This window comes from Brienomyrus brachyistius, chromosome 9 (assembly GCF_023856365.1).
Source record: "Brienomyrus brachyistius isolate T26 chromosome 9, BBRACH_0.4, whole genome shotgun sequence".
NCBI classification, from domain to species: Eukaryota; Metazoa; Chordata; class Actinopteri; order Osteoglossiformes; family Mormyridae; genus Brienomyrus; species Brienomyrus brachyistius.
The window spans coordinates 15766276-15785057 of record NC_064541.1 but is presented as its reverse complement, the minus strand read 5'-3'; the positions used below and the strand labels follow the sequence as shown (position 1 = coordinate 15785057).

The window sequence follows — 18782 nt, the reverse complement described above, 5'->3', positions numbered from 1 at the left end:
TAACACAACGCACCCCCTTCTACCACCTCGGCTATTTATCCTTTTTAAAATCATTGTGTAATATTAATGTTTTCTGATTGGTTCTTCATACGATCAGCCTTGTTTGGGGGCCCGCCTACACTCTATATAAACAAGCGTTGGCTCCTTACACCTTACACTACAGTGTTGGAATCGGCAAAGAGGAAGGGTTGTACCAATGGTTGTTCAAGTAAAACCCAGCTCCAATAACAACAGCAAAACAATGGATGGCAGCCAACAAAAAACGGAAGCGAATATTTTGCTACTTGGTGCTGAAAACGTCGGGAAATCAGGTAAGCTTCGTGAATTTGCTATTACAGCAGATGCTTTGACTAGCCCGTGTAGAAAGTCGATGCTGAGGTACTGTTTACAAACACACGTGTGCCGGTTTACTTACGTTATGTTGCTTCTCTCGCAGCGCTCACCGTGCGATTTCTCACCAGGAGATTCATTGGCGAATACGGCGATATAGGTAAGCAGAAATCCAACATGGGGAAATCCAACTTAATAGTACCGACTATAGTGCGCAGAATAACTGCCGTTTGCCATGCGTTGATCCTCCTTTTGATTTCTTTCCAGAGTCCATATACAGTCACAGTGACAAAATAGATGGACGGGAAATCTCCTTCAACATCTGGGACTCCCTGTATCCACAGGTAAGTCACGCGTAACGCTATCTTGGGAACTGAGTCTGTTGTGCGTGTGTGTTTATCACATTGCAGTGGCATTGCTTAAGAGTTTCGACATGAAGTTAAATGTTTTGCCCTTTCCCTCCGCCCAGGACTCTGAAACCGCTGAATCCGTGACCGAAAAGCATCTTCAGTGGTCCGATGGTGTCATACTGGTTTACAGCATCTGCGACCGATCCAGCTTCGAAGTGGTGCGGCAGCAGGTGCAGCTTATTCGGCAGTCGAAGAAAGGCTCCAGCGGCCCACCCGTCATCATCGTGGGCAACAAGCGCGACCTGCAGCATCAGCGCGCAGTCTCCGGCGAAGAGGGGCGGCTGCTGGCCATGTCGACCGATAGCAGCTTCTTCGAGATCTCGGCCGCCGAGAACTATCACGGCGTGCTGCTGGTGTTTCACGAACTGCTTGAGCTTATACGGGACGCCAGGGCTCTCAAGAAAGGAACTGTCGGGATTAAAGGCATCGTGAGGAGCGTGTCTGCGGTCTTCGGAAGGAGGCGCGCCGAGTAGGGAACGATAGTGGGGAAGAAGATTTAGCAATAAACCTTATCAGAGCAGTTTTGAATATACGGACGACAAACGTCAAGGGAACAGGCAAACTCACAGGCGATGGTCGTTGCGTCCTAACCCGGGTGAAATCTGTTCGTCCATGAGTCTCGTTTTCAAGCGCCGTAGTGATGAACATGCGGCTCGACTGGTGCTGGAGTCTGAGTCCCGATCGCGGACAGCCGCAGAAGAATTTCTGGGTTATGCAGCGGGGAAATAAACTCACCATATAGACTTATTGTATCGACACCGCGGACAGATCTGTGTCACTGTGTACTTAAATATGCAGGTGCATATCGTAAACAATTCAAAAGGATTCATGAATCTTTATATATAGTGGGGTGGTGGAGAATTTCCCGAGTATAGTGTAGTACTTTAAAGGGGAGTGGGTCTGATTGTGCCGTTCTGGATTCTAGCAAAATATTTGAGCATGGGAGGGAACGGACAAGATCTCAGCATGGAGGCATGAAACGAATGCCTGTATGGAAATTATATTAGCATTGTACTTGCACGTTATACCGAGCACAGAATGTCACTGAGCCTTTCCGTGGTCAGTGCGTAAGTTAGGCTCGAAGGAATCCTTAAAGTACCGTTTAAAGGGGGTGACTATGGCTACGCTGGATGTAATTAATGTCCGACGTCCCGGGCAAGTAACTCTACTAAGCTGATTTTAAGCTGTAATTTGTGGAAGATGTAAACCATCATTGCCTGTGGTCCCAAGTGCAGCTGAAGCAGAAACTGTACCTTTCTGTTTTTTTTTTTGTTTTTTTTTTTATTATTAAATGGTCACACCTCTCCTACAAGACTGAAAGCGTGTAATGTTAATGGATACGGGAAAAGTGCACTGTTACTCTGTGGAAGTTTTATATTAGTGGAAATCTAAATTTGAATGCTTTGTTTTTCTAATAAAAAGTTATTTTGATTGTGACATTCTATCCATGACTGTTTTTAAACAATGTGTAATTCCCATCCTTGTTTATCAAGTACAGCCTATTTCAAGTGGCACAGGGTGTGGGGGGGGGGGGCATGCACACACACATTGTGAACATATAGTGTGTAACTTAGGGATGCAGTTTTCTCAGGTGCATGCAGATACCCATACAAACACAGGAGGGGTGGGCAAATTTTACTTAAAGGGCATCGAGGACAGGATTTGAACCCTTAACATCAGGGGTCCCTTCTGGGGGGGGGGAGGGTGCTTACTTATGATGCCCACACAGTGCTACCCACCAAGGCCATTTAGGCAAGCTGACCTGCGAAAATTTAAAAAATTATGATTTTTACTAAAGGAATGTCCATCCATCCATCCATCCACCAAACCACTTATCCTACTGGGTCACGGGTGGTCCAGAGCCTATCCCTGAAGCAATGGGCACAAGGCAGGAAACAATCCAGGGTGGGGAGCCAGTCTATTGCAGGGCACACTCACACACCATACACTCACACCTATGGGCAATTTAGCAACTCCAATTAGCCTCAGCATGTTTTGGGACTGTGGGGGGAAACCGGAGTACATGGTGGAAACCCCACGACGACGTGGGGAGAACATGCAAACTCCACACACATGTGACCCAGGCAGAGAATTGAACCCAGGTCCCAGAGGTGTGAGGCAACAGTGCTAACCACTGCACCACCATGCCGCCCCCTAAAGGAATGTGTTCCATGGAATGTAGTTCAATGCATTGATATGTTGTAGTGATTGTATTATGCAACGAGTAGCCAAAACGTCAAAAGCACCTGCCTGATATTGTGCTGGTCCCCCTCGTCCTGCATAAAAAGCTCTGACCCACAGAGGCACTGAGGTATGGACTCCACAAGACCTTTGCCGGTGTCCTGAGGTATCTGGCACCAATTTATTAGCAGAAGATCCTTTAATTCCTGTAAGTTATGGGATGGGGCTTCCATGGATCAGGCTTATTTGTCCAGCACATCCCACAGATTGAGATCTGGGAATTGTGGGAATTGCCAAGCATTTTTTTCATGTTCCTCAGACCATTCCTGAACACTTTTTGCAATGTGGCAGGACGTATCATCCTGCTGAAAGAGGCCCCTCTCATCAGGGAATGCCGTTACCGTGAAGGGCGTTTAGATGGGGTGTACATATCAAAGTGACATCCTCATGAATGCCAGGACCCAGGGTTACCCAGCAGAACACTGCACAGATCCTCACAGTACCTCCGCTGGCTTGCCTTCCTCCCATAGTGCACCCTGGCGCCATCTCTTGCTCAGGTAAATAACACCCCCCCCCCCCCCCCCCGTGAGCCTTGGGGGCCCCTGACTCCATTGGCAGTTCATCAGTTGGCCCTTTGTCACATTGCACGGGGCAGAGAAGCAGAAGCAGAAGTGGGGGGACGTGGGGTTTATTTCAGAGTAACATGCTCAGGGATAAACAACGACATTAATGACGTCACAACATTAATGACCGGACTAACCAATGCCTTACAGACACTGGCTTAAATACACAGAACTAATGAAGCACAGTGAGAAACAAATATATCACTGATCGGATCTAATTAAAAAAAATTATTGCTGAGTGATTTTTGCTATACAGTCATTGACTTTGTACAATAATCTTTCCACAAGACCTTAAAGTAATATTATGCTGGATAAAATATTCCAGAAAAAACAAGGAGCAAGTCGTACAAGGAGTCAAATCCAAGCATAATAATCTTTATGTTATTGATCCACTCACACATCTGTGAAAAACTACTGTGACAGTCTTTGGCTGTCAAAGAAAATTATGTTTAATGCGATGTAGAAACTGCGGTTTCTGTCAAATTATGTTACCATTGCCACTTAAAAATCTCTCTGTAACCATCCAATATACCCATATACTTATTGGCTGAACCACAAGCACACCATGTTCACCACCTAATCAATACCCAACCAAGTTATTTAAGTTAATTCATTGAGCCAATGGAGGAATTTAATAAATATATGGGGTGTCCCTGAGGAGATGTTTGGGACGCAGTGCTCTTCTAGACATCCAACTAGACGCTAGTAACTTTCTGGAAGACAGAAGAAATTCTTTGCTACTTTTTATTGTGTAACAGTTCATTTGCATATATTCTAATGTCGGAATATGTTTCTGAAAAAATGCACATTTAATACCCAGCTGAATAGCTCTGAATGTTTCATTTAACGGCCTGCGGCTTTTACACACACTGTTGCTGTCTCCCATACTAGATACGTGTTCCCTCTTTTCACACAGAACATCTCCGTTCTGTTTCTTCTGCTTTTCCCATCCCTCTCCCCAGTTAAATCTGTATACACGCTGTTCCCAGTACACAGAGAGCCATCTCCAGCCAATTAACTTTCACTGTTTATCTATTGCCTTTGATCCTTGTACAATACAATGTCACATATGCCAATAATGTTGTCGCTCTAAAGATGGGATCCCAGTCGTCGACCAATCAAAGCACGCCTTACACCTGCCGGTGCTGTGAGTCACCCCCAGAGAGCCCGGTGTCTCCCACGCGCTTACATCAGCCCACGTCTCAGCCTATCAGAGAGAGAGAGCCCCTTGTTATACGGAAGATGCGTCATTCCTCTGCAACCCTGAGCCTCCCCCTTGTGTGGGGGCTGCTCTGGGTGGTTGTTTCTCTGCATTCTGGGGTCTACTCGTTAACTGCAGGGATTTCATACAACCTTTAATAAGTCCTTCATTCAACACCAGGGTTAAATGAAGTTCATAAATATTCAGCATTTTTTGAAAACACCTGGAACTGCTGCTGTCTTTTGCATGGGGAGGGGGGCAGGTGGGGGCTGCGGATGACAGGGGGTCATTGTAATGCAGAAGGGAGATGGAGGGCCTTTCGTCATGAACCTCCAACCCACAGTAAGTCAGCTCATCAGCAATGTGTAGGGGATCTGATTAGCTGTCAGGGATTTGACTGCCGACACAAGTCTGTTCTCACCCCCACTGCGGTGACGATTCTGGGCGACAATAACGGCTCCTGTGCAATCCTGCGCGAAGCCTCCTAAAATGGGCAGAAGGAAGCGTTGCTATGGCAAAGACAGGAAGTGTTGCTAGGTGCAGTGGTAAGATGACGGGCTGAATCCTGCCATGCAAACACCATAGGTATTTAAGAACCTACTTCCAATGGATGTTCTCCTCACGTCATGCAGGCTTCTATCCATATACACCTGCAGTTAGGCTAATTGTGTGTGTGCACCGTGCAACAGGCCGGCATCTTGTCAAGGGTGTCCCCCTACTTTGTGTCCTCTGCTTTCGGGGATAGGCTGCAGCCCCCTGCCCAGTGACCCCGACCAGGACAATAGATTAGAAGAAGGCTGGATCATTTGATGGCTGCTTTCTAAATTAAATTTTAAGCACTAGATTTTAGTCCTTTGTCACATAATGTATGAAGAATAGTCTTTCTGCCCATTATTTCAGGTAATACAAACAGGAATAATGCAAGCATGCATGATGTGCTCAACAGCACGTTTCGCCACATGGTTGATATTGTCACCATCCTTGTGCATAAACCGTAAAAAGGCCCAACTCTGAAAATCATTTCGACACGTGTTTTCTTCATGTGCATTTGCACTGGTCACCTATGACATCCGTGACACCTACAAAGTACCGAGTTGGGCTTGTTGGCAGCCAGGTCTCATTATAATTAGTGAACGGCAGAGGTGGAGAGCAGAGGCGTAGAACTTAGTCATATGTATGTTCCACTAGAGGGTTTGCTGGTTCTTCACAGTCTGGACTGGGGCTGAGATGCTCAAAGACTCTCTGGATTTGGGTAACAGTCTGCATCCTGGGAGACTGCCCCTCCAGGTTTTGGAAGAGATGAGTGAGGTTGTGTGGCAACGTTGGCATGGGCATTGAGGGCCCCGTACTGCACCTTGGAAGCCTTCTGAGATAAGGGTGCAGGCAGCGCTGCTGTCAGACAGGCCCTCCTGCTTTATGAATGTCTCAGGCTGGTGCTCCAAAGGTGGCTATATCTAGAACAGTGTTTCTCAAACAAGTCTCAACCCCCCCAGATGGTCTGTGTTTATGCTCCCTCCCAACTACCAGGGAATTGGGAGGGAGTAAAAATGTGGATCGTCTGGGGGGTCCCCGAGGACTGGTCTTCGAAACACTGAGCTAGAAGACACAAGACAGAATATGAAAGTTGGCCAGAGGACGTAGGGTGGAGATGGACCATTAGACAACAAAACGAGAAGCATTCGGGTGGAGAGAAGGAAAGGAGTAAAGTGGGTGGGTGACATGGTGGTGCTGTGGGTAGTATGGCCGCCTTATATCTCTGGAGGCCGAGATCTGATTCCCCACTGCGTTTGCGGGGTTTACGTCCTCACGACAGTGTGACATTTTCTCCGTGTTCCCCAGTTTCCCCCACAGTCCAAAAACACACTACAGCGGATTGGCCTCATCATATCGTGAATGGTGTGTGATCGCCCTGTCGTGCCTGATGTTCTCAAGCTGGGCTTTGAACCCCCATAACCCCGTATAAGACGAGCAATATGGCAAATGAACAATAAAAATAAAAACATTGATTATTAGTCAAAATGCAAAATATGTCTCATTTGGACACAAATCTGTTTCTTCATATTTAAAAGAGCCATGATCTGTGAAAAGGCCCAGTCTTGCTTAAATAAAATGAGCAGAAAAAATAAATAGTTTACCTGAGTTCATCAGTTTCAGCAGCTGGGCACAACCAGAACATTACAGAGGTTCGTACAGGTTTTCACCCCAGGGAGGGGGAAGAGAGGATGAAATGTTCTCCACAGCAGATGCCCGCGAGGGTTATCGTGGGGACACCATGCACTTACTGTGTTAGCTTGACATTCGGCTGCTGGTGTGGAAATACAGATACAGGGAGTCGGTAATGAGGAGTAAATAATGATGGCCGATTCAGACGGCGAATTTACTCACTGCTCTTTCGAAAGGAAATGTCAAACATTTATAAAGCGAAGTAAGCTGGCAGACCTTTGGCTGCAAGGGCCAGCCTTTCACGGCCAGAAGATATTAATGCAACTAAAAATGTCCAATAATAAATGAGGGCGGCGTGTTTAGAGAAGCCTGATGGTCACCAAAAATTTGCATAAACTGCAGACAAACAGTAGACAAAAAGTGGATTAAATGAGGCAAAATGAAAGGGAAACACATGGGTGACCCAGAAGCATAAAGTTGATTATCGGTGTCACAACTGCAGACATATTATTATAATAATTATTAGGTGGCAGTATGTCGACGCCTGGCAACCACAAAGGCAGCATTTTTACCAAGAGTCCTGCCTTTTGTCTGGGTTTTCCAGTTTCCCAATAGCAGTAGACAAAACATTACAAATTATGAATAAATTATAAATGCAAATAAAGCATTACATTCGGTTCTGACTGCATTCCCGGGCTACAGGAAGAAATCAGGTGAGTACCCTAAAGAATGGAGGCTAGGATAATTTTCTTTTTGTTAATAATTACGTTACCCTTTTTCCATATTGGAACACATCAGTGACTAATTCACTGATGAGTCAACAGAAAAACAGCCCTGGTGTCATGCAGTCCCACTGGACTCAAGTCAAGGCTGCAATGTCGGGCCTTACAGCTCATTCATGACGACATCGCAGAAACCGGCTGTCTGACTATCATTTTCCAGCTCCCACCGCCTTGGGCAACATTTGTGTTCAGCACAGCAGCTGAACACAAAAGCCGGTAGCTGCATGGCCACTGACCCGGCCGGCGTTCGTCATCAGGAACACGAAACACAGACGGTCTTTGGTGGCCCAAGCTTTCAGTTTGAAGCCACACATATGAGATCCTTGCGGAGGTTGCTGCGTAGGTCCCATGACAACCCAAATAAGTGCAGTACCTGGTCAGAGCTCAGCTCATAAGCACGCATTTAACGCGTGACTGAAACCATGGCAACATAGCATCTGAGAAGACAAAACAGCAGCAGGTTTCTGAAGGACTTTGGAAGGGAGCCCAGGACCCCCAGCACAGTTCCCATGAGGCCGTGCGGGTGGATGGTTACACTCCCTGCCCCTAGGTGGCCACGCCTCCTCTGAGGCTGTTGGCGGCATCACCAACACATGGCACACGTACCACACAGAGGATCACACCTATGAAACACAACATGTCAAAACATTAAGTTTTTAATGGTCTTAACAACCGACCATTATTCGAACAAACGCACGTCTGGGTGTGCACAATTCTCCCAAAATATCTTCCGGCTAATGCTAAAGCATAATGTCCTGCAATTTTGGGTCTGCCCCATTGTTTTTTTTACCCAGTGTCACACACATAGGTTTATAATGAGAGTTTACACACCACACACATATTTTCTTAAATTTTGATCTTTATCCTCTACCCCATGCGCCTGGCCTTCTAGAAAATTCACTGAACATGCAGGCAGAGGGCTGAGGCAGAACTTGCATATCACATTATCTATACAACACAGGAGAAGGAGTAGCAGGAATGGTAAGTCACAATTACATTGCCTAGAAAACAGACCAGTTCCCTGCTCTAATCTACTGATGGACACTGACAAAGAGCCATTAAAGAACCCAGCACAGACACAGTCTGTCTACCCCCGGTACCCAAACCTCTCCATACACCCTAACATACAGAGTTGTTCTATCATTTGCATTTTCTTGCTCAGCCATCACTGTCACACTGTATTAAACTAGTGATATAAGTGGATATTTTGCTGAAGCAGTCCAGGTCATGAGTGCATGCGGTAAATCAATGCAACACCTGTGGTCTTGTGATCGTATTAACTGTACTAAATTAGTTATAACTAGTTGTGCCTCTTAAGTAAGAGACTTTGTTGTTCAGGAAGCAATATGTGAACCTAGACATTCAGGTGAAAGAGCTGGACTGAACCTTCCTGACCTCTCTGCCACAGCTGGAGACCAGCATCATACGCCCTTAACACGGTGTTAACAGCCTCCACAGCGATACACTACTACTGTTCTTGCACTCCCCAACACAGCATGCACTATCCAACCAATAAAGCACTGTAACAAAATCTCTCCCGATGGTTTCCATCTCCCCCAGTCTTCATTCTTGGCAGACTTTTAGCCACTAAATAATTCTGTCGGTCCTGACAGGCTAATGATTAATTTAAAGATTTTGTGCGGAACCGAGATTATGAATATATGGGCGTAATGAAGTTATAATGATAGATGAATGCAAATGTAAGACATAATTTTATAGGAAAAATATGCAAGGAGACGACACGCCTCCTCGGGGGAGAGAAAGGACAGACAAACATTAACAGCGGCGTTAACTCAAAAGTGCTGAGTTCATTTTCCTGAAGAGCGGAATTTCACATGGTGGGCAGCGGGGCCAAACTGATGGCCGCGTGCCTGAGCAGACAGGCCCAGCCGGTGTGCTGTAGGAAGGCCACCTGAAGGCCTTGCATTCCTGTCATAGCAGGCATCATGCCCTGTGTCTGCCAGGAGCAGCACAGAGGGCTCCTGTAACCCCCCCTGCACACCTGGGCCTTGGTGCCCCCATCGTAGCCATGGGGTAGCCTGGCCCGGGGGCTGCACCTGCTGGGGCGAGGCTGCACCTCAATTAAATACCAGCAGACCCCTGCGTGTGACATTCTGCCCTCCTGCGGGCGACGAATGACTGCCTTTATTGGTTCGCCTGTCAAAGTAGGTATCTTTTGGCCTCAACTTGACCAGATAAAGGACAAAAGGATGATAGATGATTTATTTTTGCTTGGAAAAAATCATATTTCATGGGTAACAATTAATGCAAACTGTTATAATAAGTTCTTGCTTTGTTAGAAATCACACTGATATAATACATATAACATAAATCTGTGACATGCTACCTTTATATCTACTATTTTTATGTATACAGTCTCATCATGGTGGGAGTCATAACATTTTTAAAAATATTTGGTACAATACTTAAAACAATATTGAAATATAGCAGTTTGTAATGTTTTGCCGTCAAACTCCGTTGTCAAGGTATGTACAGTATTTAACGAAAAAGCATGTTTGTGGAATTTGCTAACTACTGCAGTGCATGATGGGTACAATACTTGGAGGCTACTTAAATTTCATCGACTGCAACTGCTGCAACTGGTGTAGGCAGGCCTTAAGTCTGAATTTGGAAAGGGGGGGGGGGTGGCATGGTCCAGGGCCCAGTGTACAGTTGTTCCACTGCGGTACACTGGGCCTTCACTGGAAGCTCAGCCTAGTTGCACTTCTATCTATTTAATTCCATAGACTGCAGCTGTTTTCCTGTAATGTGCTAATTGCCTCACATGCACATGGCTTTGGACAGAAGCGTCTGCCACATTTGTAAATGTAAATGAAAATGTCAACGTAACATGATTAACTCATGTGGTCGAATAATTGACCAGGTGGCCAGAGCAACAGCTTCCTGGTCGTTTCACACACTATCAAGTGTAGAGCAGGCTGCTGTCCCAACATAAGCCAGCAAGTACACACAACAGCTGCTACTGAGAGCTTAAGCCCAAAGGCACGCGTGTCTGGAAAGGCTTCCAATCCATGTTATAGATGAAATACTGTTAATCAGCAGCTGCACCGGGATCTGGCTGAGCTCCCACAGGTCACTCAACACCATGCTCAGGCTTGTCCGGACCTGGGCCCCAGGGCAGTGAAAGCCCAGCTTCAGTGGCACACGGGCCAGCACTGCGAGGTGGATCAGCACTAGGGTCCCCGGGTTACGCAGCTGGTGCAAGTGCTGGTGAACATAGAAGACCAGCAGTCTCTGGAAAAGTGCCAAAGTGGCCGTCACTGGGCAGGTCAGAACCACCTAAAATGAGATGGGAGAGATCAGGAGGAGAGATGATGGCTGATAGACCAGGAGATCTTCATGAAGCTGTCAATCTCAGCCAGCGAGGTGTATTTATAAATTGTGGACAGGCACTTTCTTGCATTTTTTTTCCATTATTTTAATCAATTGAATTTTATTCTGTACTTGCACCTGTCTTATAGTCTGAATTGTTAATTATCCTACAGGGATGATTGAAATTACCGAAGCTGGCAGAGTGAGGGGCTGCGTTCATAGCCTTGCAGTCCCCAATAGTGGATTTCTCTCTCTCTCTCTCTCTCTCTCTCTCTCTCTTTTCCTCTCCTGCTGAAAATAAATCTACATGGTGCTCTGGGCGCTTGTAATTATGTACCACAGCCAAACACAACACTCAGTTCCCATGCCCTGCTGTAGGACGTGATGTTTTGCATTTCTCCTGACTCCCATGGCTAATCCAGGTCAGATAAAAAGCACGCTGTAACAAAACCTGACAGTAAGCCAGTCACTAAACCTTCAAAGATCATTAGCAGATGATCTGAATGTGGACACTAAGGGAGACACTGTGATGTCTTTTTTGTGTTGTATTCGGCATCTAAAAATCTCCATTAATAGGTGTAGATTTAAACTGAAGCAGGTCTACAGTGGAGGTTAAGGCTGCTTCTCACTGGTCACAGGAACCTAGTCATCATCACTTCAGCTCGCACATTGTCCTCCAGATTACCACACAACAGCCAAGGTCACACCGGTGCTCGTCAGAGTGGCTGGTGACGTCAGCCTCACACAGATTCTCAAACAGCAAGTCATACTGTAGCTACATCAGAAGTTTCTGCCTCTCTGTGAGTTAAATTTTTCAGCTGACTGCCCTAATATAGGTGAATATGTTTGGCATCAGAAATGTAGCTTTATCGCACCAATCGACAAACCCAAATATCCAGTTTATGGTCTAGTGAATTTGTGCTTCAAATTCTCCTGCCCTGCAATGGGCAGCAACCTGACCAAACAATGATGTCATGGAATCTCACTGGCTGCCATGGCAACTTCAAGGCAAGAACGTGACTGAATTTCTTTGGATGAACTTCAGTGCAAATGTAAAATATGACGCCTGACTTGCAAAGGCAAAGTCAAAACAAGCAGCTATCACAGGCTATATAGCAGCTATGTGATTTTTGGCAGGCTTCCTGCCATGTGAATACTTGCCTAGACGTACACACACACTAGGTTAACACTATAAATATATCCTGATTCTAAGGTGGGCTACCGGTGGTCTGGAAACGGGTCATCACCAGGTTCAGCACCACGTGAATCAGATCCGAAGACTCTTGTGATTTTAAAAGGGTTATATTTAAGAGCTGGACCATGAGGGCACTGGACCCAGATGAAAGCTGATTGGTTCCCAGAGTACCCCCTCCCCTGTCACTCACCGATTCAAAAAAATACCATTGATTAGCCCTTCTCTGTAAATGATGGCCCCTCTGAATATTGCCCGTTTTTGATCATGCCCCATGTGTGCCCGCAGTTGATTTATGGAGCGGTCGACCTCTCTGTGCGATGGTCACTTTCTGCATCTCCCATCACAGTAGACAGTGGACCCACAAGAGCAGATAAGGGCACAGCGGTTACCGAGATATTGTCCTTTTTCTATAATTAATTACAGTGCCGCCTGAAAGTTTGAAAACCTTTGTTGAATGAAGACCTTTGTTGAATGAATGAAGTCCTTAAGACAAATCACTTTCTAAGGGAGCACAAAGAAACACCGACTTAAGGAGTTAATTCTGCATGCATGACATTATACACTGATGCTGATAAAAAAAAACATAAAACAGGTCATTTCCACTGGAAAGAATTTTCTCTTACTTTCAGAAGTAATCACTGAAAATTTGCATGAGCCGACAAGCCACCCAGTGGAATAGATGCTTTGTCCTTCTTACTCACTCAGACATAATTCCTTCTCATTTCTTTACGCGCAAGTCGACCCCTGTGGTGAGGGATCCATTCGCGGTGACTGCTAGCTGAAGTGTAGGCATCTTGGCGTGCGAGGCAATCCACAGGGATTCTGGGAGGTGTTAGGATGAACACGCTGGTATGGGCTGCTGTGATTCATTTAATGATTCAAGCGCCTAGATGGAGAGATAGAAAGGCTTAATTGGAAGGACCTGTGTGGGGCAGGCGATGAGAGTGATAATGGAAAATGATTTACTTAGAAACAACACACCCATTTACTCTTTAGACGATTTAGACGAGGTGATTCACACACCCTCATATATTTGGAGCCATTGCGATGAATTTTGCACGTTGTGCTGCATGGGAATTCTTGTGTGAAGGGTGGATTGTTCTTTGGCCTGGCATTGTACCAAAAATGGGCGAGAGAAGCAGTCAACTGTGTTGGAGGGGGGCAGTGACATTTTGCGGCATTGACTGACGGCAGAAGCCAACGCAGAATAACCAAAAGCTCAGTATTCCCTGCTATTGCCGAACCTCTTTCTCAAAATCGCACGACCTTAGGAGTGTAGTTTCCCATGTAACTGCCATGTAGAGCGACGTTGTCATTCATCAGACTAAACAAAGGCGGTCAGATGGTTCAGGAGCATATTCATTCCTGGGTAGCGAGGAGACTATCGAGGCAGACTACCACAGATCAGTTAAGGTATCTGAAGATCTTGGGTGTCTGTGTTAGTTCCCTTTACTCTACTGTTACTCAAAGTAGCAGCCTCACGTTGAAAAAACAGTTCCTTCGTGACAGTGAGCAGTTCGACAGCGGACGAGGACTGAAGCACAGTATGGGGTGATTTCACTGGCACCCTCTTCATACCTCTCGCTCAAAGGAGCCAGACTGCTAAACCAGGGTAGTCAAACCTTTTCTCCCATGCAGTCGCTCTCTAACACGTACTGTGAACTTGTCTTATACTCTCAAAACAATCCATTACCGGTATGTAGAGGGACTTGCCCCAGTCTCACCCCTCCACCCAAAATATCTGCAACCATCTTATGCTCCACCCAGGTGTATGACAGCAGCATTGTGAGTAGGACATATCGAAGGCTATGGCAACACCAAGAGCGAAAAGTGGACCTTAAGGGACTCAGACTTTGATAATAGAGGCCCCATCAGTGACGCACTGCCAACAACAACTTACAGAGAAGCGAAAACAGACAAAGCTGATGATCGTAATAATCATTTGTTGGCCATTGACGCCATTCCCGCTCTCAGACCTTCCTCTGCCAGTGTGTCTCATCTAAAACCTGAGCTGAGGGCCAGACTAGGACAGCCTGCTCCTTCACTGGTATTGGTCTGTGTGAATGTTGTCATAGGACAATATGACTGTCGTCACGTTCGATATGGAAGAGGACAAAATGAACCAGCTCTGTCTGCCAGCGTATCTTTTGAATGTTTCTCTATAAGCCCCCCTACTTTCACACAAGGATATAATTAAAAGGATCCATCTTCTAACCACTTATCTGGAACAGGACTGGGGGAGGGAGGGGGGAGCTGCAGTTTGAACGGTGATATATAGGGGCGTAGCCAGGACGCCATGCCAGTTCAAAAACACCGAGCAGGGACAGCATTGAAACACACACCCCTGCATATGTGAGGTGATGGTGTTACCCACTGAGCCACTTTATAATTACTTAAGATACATTGATAATAAGTTAAAGTAACTCTTAGAATATCTTAACTCAACTCTGAATATCAGACATCTGGATGTGGGGACCAATAGTCTGTATCAGGGAGCATAAGGAGCAGGCCAAGGACCACACTAGATGACATGTTAGTCCATTGCAGGGCAACCTCTGATAAGCTTAGCTAAAAATTGCTGTCCATATCATGTAACCACTGATCTAGAGTAGGGTTATAAGGGTGCTTCCTATGCACAAGCCAGATCAACTGCATCTGAACTGATAATTTAGGCTTGTAATGGAAGCTGGAAGCTTCAGGTCTGTACCTATCAGATCTCGGCCGGCACTCAGCTCATTCTCCACAGCGGGCAATGAAAACGAAGCTACAGCTCTTATCTCGCACACGTACACGGTCCAGGTCTTGGGTACTTAGCCTCCCGACCTCCTCCTCCTCCTCTTCTCTCCCGCCACACTGACCTCAGCTGCCACGGTGCCGGCATGTTCCCCAGAGTCTCCTATCTGGGCACGTTTCCTCCAGAGCTCCAGCTCCCCTTATCCCTCTATCTGTGCCTAACCCAGGCCGCAGCTGAGCCGCCGCTCACGTAGGCCCTCGTCCCACGGGGGCCCGTCCCCACCAGGGCTGCCCTATCAAGCCAGACAATCACACATTCTTCCGCCTTCCAAAAACAGGGCCACAGAGCAGATGTTTTGCTTCCGTGGTTCAGCCCCTAAATAATCCTTTACGGCCATTTTGGTTTTTTTTTTCTGACAGCAAGTGGAAATAAAATCTTCCCAGCTGAGAGCTGTTCTGTGCCCAGTTCCAGAACCCTTCGTTCTTGCATTTTACTGCTAGAACCATCATTTCCCCCCCATTAATCCTGTTAATAGAAAATTCCTTTTTTTATATTTTTATTTGATTTTATTTGTCACATGCATGAATGCACTGGCACACCAGCAGCGCAATAAAATTCCCAAACAAGGTAGAAGGAGAGGAAAATAAGAAGCAAATAAGTATAAAGAACATAAATATAATTTAAAAAAATTAAATATTAAATGTAAAAAAAATTCAACATATTAAATGAATAAAAAATATATTTTTAATATTTTGAACGTATAAAGATTGATAAGTAAATGTTGCAGAAAAAAAACACTTAATGTGCAGGCTGCAGTTACAGCGTATTTTAATTGGCACATGAAGCTTCTCCTCAGCCCCTCGGTCCCGGCCACAAGGTCCTGAACGCACCCGGCTGAGTGCAGCCCCTGGGACCGTGACTGGCGCGGGTGCTGAGGGTCTCTGATAATGCCTGGTGCCCTGGACCTACATCTCTGAATGTAGATATGCTGCAGGGTGGGCAAGTTCCGTCTTGGTGATTCGGTGACCTGCTCTGTGCACCATTTGCCCTGCGGTCCCGCAGATGCAGCAGCCGTACCAGGCAGTGATGCTCCCAGAAAGCACAGAGCCCACAGTAGTGCCAGGAATTGGCATCATGCAAAAGGCTTAAATAGAGATCTTTGGGTTGGCAGACTGATGGCCCGTTTGCCCCCCTACGTCAGGCCTTTAATTAACCCCCAATTGTACCCAGGGGTGCTGGACCCTGACTGACTCTGTGTTGTGACCCCTAAGCTTGCTGTCTCATGAAAAGCCAACTGGGATTTTCAATAAAGCAGTTTCCCCATGTGCCTGAATAAATTATCTTTATTCTACCTCGGTAAATGTTTTAGGTGAAAATTATCCACCATAAGTGGCCAAGAACAATTTCAAGGGCAAAATAAATTTCTACTCCTAATGGTACTGAACACCTTAGCCTCTTTCTAAAATAGTCACCTGTTTATTCTACTCCCCTTATGTAGGACCTGCGGTTAGAGAGTGAGGCAATACAATATAATGAGTTAAAAAACGTGGCTTTTACAGGACGATCCGGTAAAATATAGGAAAGGTGGCAATTCTTGTTATTTAGGTAACAAGCTGTAAACGAAGGGTGGGATAGCATTTTTTGGCAGTTTGAAACCTTACATGCAACGCATGACTATTGCTGATCATGCACTGTGCTCTGTACGCACGTGATCATAGCCATGCGACGGAACGGTGTTTAGGGTTTTGATGTGGCAGTTGCTGTGTCTGAAGGGGAGTGGGTGTATGCCTGTAAATAAACTATGTGTGTAAATAAACAATCACTGCGGTACGAACACGTGACTGGGGAGATATGCACTGATATGTGTGGGGATTCCTCAGACACGTAGCCTTTGTTATCAATCAATCAGAGGTGATGGTATTACCAGATGGTAATATTAGGAGATCGAACCCACCCAGCTGGTAAAATAGAAAGGAAAAACATATAGGAACCCCCCCCCCACTGAAGTTATATGTAGCTACGAGCCAAAGATCCATAGCAGGAAAGGGTACAGCAAGGTGTACCAGTTTTAAGGAATGAATATGTCATAGTATATCTCCAAAGTTTATTTTGTTTCAAGTTTGAAGTCTTTTGGGTCGAGCTTTAGCCTGTTATGTGTTGTCATATGCACACGACAAGTAATCTATTACTTTTAATTTGATGGGGGGGGGGGGGGAACATCTCGGAATTCAACAATGTGTAAAAAAAAGCCATTTTAGTCACACCATTTTAATGAAAAGAAACACAGCATCACTTAAACAGAGAGCTGTTACTGAATGTTATATTGCTGATCCAGTGAATGTATATGGCTGTATCAGAACGCAGGACGTGATCCAGGCCCTGCCGTCTAACTGTATAGTACAGATGCCAGCTTTTCCCCTCTTTCTTTTTGTAGCCTGAAAAGGCCCCAGGGACTCGGGTCTGGAACACTTAATTACCCAGAGTCCTCTCTCCCAGCACAAAGCCCCGAGTCCACTCTTGTAAGCAGGAAGCTTATTTGAGGATCGGAGTCATGGTGCAGGGCACGTAGGCCTGCTATTTATACAGAAAATCAAATAAAGGAAAGTGCCGGCCTGATCTGGATGGCTGTGAGCGTGGGTGGCATAGGGACAGGCGGGCACCGCATTCAGGCCTGGGGTGGCCCACTGCTCCTGTTTTCAGCCAGGACCCTGGGATATGTCAAGCATTCCTTGGTAATAAGCGACTGTCAATGTAACACAATGTAGCCAAAACCAGGTGGTCATGCTATAGTAAAAAGGACTTATTAGAACTTCGCTGCAGGCACCATTTGTGGTCAGAATAAACGAGTTTCAGGCTAGCAGACCATTGAGAAACAATAGATGCTGTTGGTACAAATCAATCAAGTGCAATGAACCATTTGGTCCAAATACTTTCAATCAGTGCCACACAAAAGTGTAACACGAACAGTGCTCCTGTCCTTTCTGGCTGTGTCTTTCAATTATTTTATCATTTTACTGATCCTGCCAGATACTAGGCTCAGCGTCTCAGCCCGCTGAGTCACACTCCGCCCCCAGACAGTGATATTACACTGCTGGCCTTGGGATTTGAACCTACTAATTTTCAGACGTGGGCACTGATCCATAACCCACTGGGGTAAACTATACCCTAAAAAGAAATAAATGTTAGAGCCAAAGATGTAAAAACAAAGATAAATTTGTACCATCCACTCATCCATCCATCCATCCATACCCAGCCTATACCTACTTGGGCTGCAAATAGAACAACTTAATATCAGGCAAATATGTTTAACAAAAATTCATTAAGTATAAGGCCAGCTTGGTGGGGCAGTGAGTGGGGCAGCTTGGTGGGGCAGTAGGTGGGGCAGTGACCTCCCTGCCCCAGAGCCGGGTGTTCGATCTGTACCCCTGGCTGTATGTGTGTGGTCCAGGTATACATTACATTGTGGGGACCAAATGTGCCCTCACAATGTGATAAAGACCAGTTTGTGCATTGTGCATTTTTTCAGTCCCCACAAGGGGGAATTCAATTATGAATGGACAGTCCCCACAAAGGTATGAGCGCAGGTCTGTGTGTGTGCGTGGGGGGTTCACATGTTCTGTGGGTCTCTTGCTAGAATAAAAAACATGCCTGTAGGTACACTAGGCCTCTGTATCGCCCGCACTGCCTGGCGGTCGGCGCCTGCTGTGGGGGTCAGACACAATCCCATCCAGCCATTTTCCCAGGGGAGGCTCACCATGGCCCTGTAGTGGATAAATGGTCTGGAGGAATGGATAAAATGTAACATTTCAATTAAAATGATTCAATTTAAA

The 18782-nt window shown here is 46.0% G+C and overlaps 1 protein-coding gene across 1 annotated transcript; it reads left to right on the top strand.

Annotated features, from left to right (window-relative positions):
* Positions 1-160: 160 nt before the first annotated feature.
* LOC125749463 (ras-related and estrogen-regulated growth inhibitor-like protein) lies at positions 161-2177 on the top strand. The gene is made up of 4 exons (XM_049026742.1): positions 161-311; positions 437-490; positions 598-674; positions 800-2177. The coding sequence occupies exons 1-4, from the start codon at positions 197-199 to the stop codon at positions 1211-1213; spliced, it is 660 nt and encodes a 219-aa protein (XP_048882699.1). The 5' UTR covers positions 161-196; the 3' UTR covers positions 1214-2177.
* The last annotated feature ends 16605 nt before the right edge of the window (positions 2178-18782 follow it).

What these genes read in the sequence shown, in the direction of transcription:
- LOC125749463 (XM_049026742.1), top strand. Translation starts at nt 197, where the DNA reads ATGGTTGTTCAAGTAAAACCCAGCTCCAATAACAACAGCAAAACAATG. An exon ending in TGAAAACGTCGGGAAATCAG is followed by an intron (nt 312 to 436) that starts GTAAGCTTCGTG and finishes CTTCTCTCGCAG; the next exon opens with CGCTCACCGTGCGATTTCTC. An exon ending in GGGACTCCCTGTATCCACAG is followed by an intron (nt 675 to 799) that starts GTAAGTCACGCG and finishes CCCTCCGCCCAG; the next exon opens with GACTCTGAAACCGCTGAATC.